This window comes from Penaeus monodon, chromosome 25 (assembly GCF_015228065.2).
Source record: "Penaeus monodon isolate SGIC_2016 chromosome 25, NSTDA_Pmon_1, whole genome shotgun sequence".
Taxonomy (NCBI): Eukaryota; Metazoa; Arthropoda; class Malacostraca; order Decapoda; family Penaeidae; genus Penaeus; species Penaeus monodon.
In genome coordinates, this window is record NC_051410.1 from 33,259,247 (window position 1) to 33,259,977 (window position 731).

Sequence of the window (731 nt, forward strand, 5' to 3'; positions counted from 1 at the left end):
ATATCAGATCTATTTTGTTTTGTTGATGTTAAAACATTAGGACATTTGTGTTGGTGTTTGATTTTATTCTTGTGGCTAGAATTTATTGTAAATTTTATGATTTTTTGTTCTTATAAGTTGTTTTAGTTCCATGTGAATATGATTTCAATACTTGTTTTACAGAAGCGGCTGCACAAGCGGCAGAGTTCGTATACACACTTCGCCCTGACTATGGAAGTGCATGATGAGTCATTGGAGTATGTGTGAGCAGCAAAAAAAAGTATTAAGCTGTTGATGTAGTCAGTGATCAATAGTTACAGTATACCATTGCAGATAAAGGAGTATTACCAAGTCCTTAAATTATAGTAGTGACAGACTTGATAAGTACATGGATTGTCTTTCCTTGTGATCAGCAGACTCTAGTTGATGTAAAGCAGCTTTGGTATGTAAAGTGGCCTCTTGTATATTGTAATTTCATGTTCACAGCAGCTCAAGAGAGCATGAAAGACAATTCCAAATAAAAGTATTCCTAATACGGAGAGTGACAAAGATGTTTTTACATAAAGCTATGGTACAATTATACAAATGGTGGAAGAAAAATTACAGAAAATATGAATTGAATGCAAAAACCTCCAGTCTAAACTCATGTTTTGCACTTCCCTTTGGGTTGTTTGCTTCAGGGCAGTCAAGTGAATGTTGAGAAATGACAGTTTTCTGTTCATCTTATCATCATGAAGTCCTTATGACTATTT

The 731-nt window shown here is 34.2% G+C and overlaps 1 protein-coding gene across 1 annotated transcript in view; it reads left to right on the forward strand.

Moving 5' to 3' along the window:
* LOC119589154 (phosphatidylinositol 4-phosphate 5-kinase type-1 beta-like) overlaps nt 1–731 on the forward strand; it is a gene marked incomplete in the record, with an annotated part of 149,444 nt that extends 148,713 nt beyond the window's left edge. The window contains 1 exon segment of the mRNA XM_037937732.1: nt 163–731. Coding sequence (XP_037793660.1) covers nt 163–246 — 84 coding nt within the window.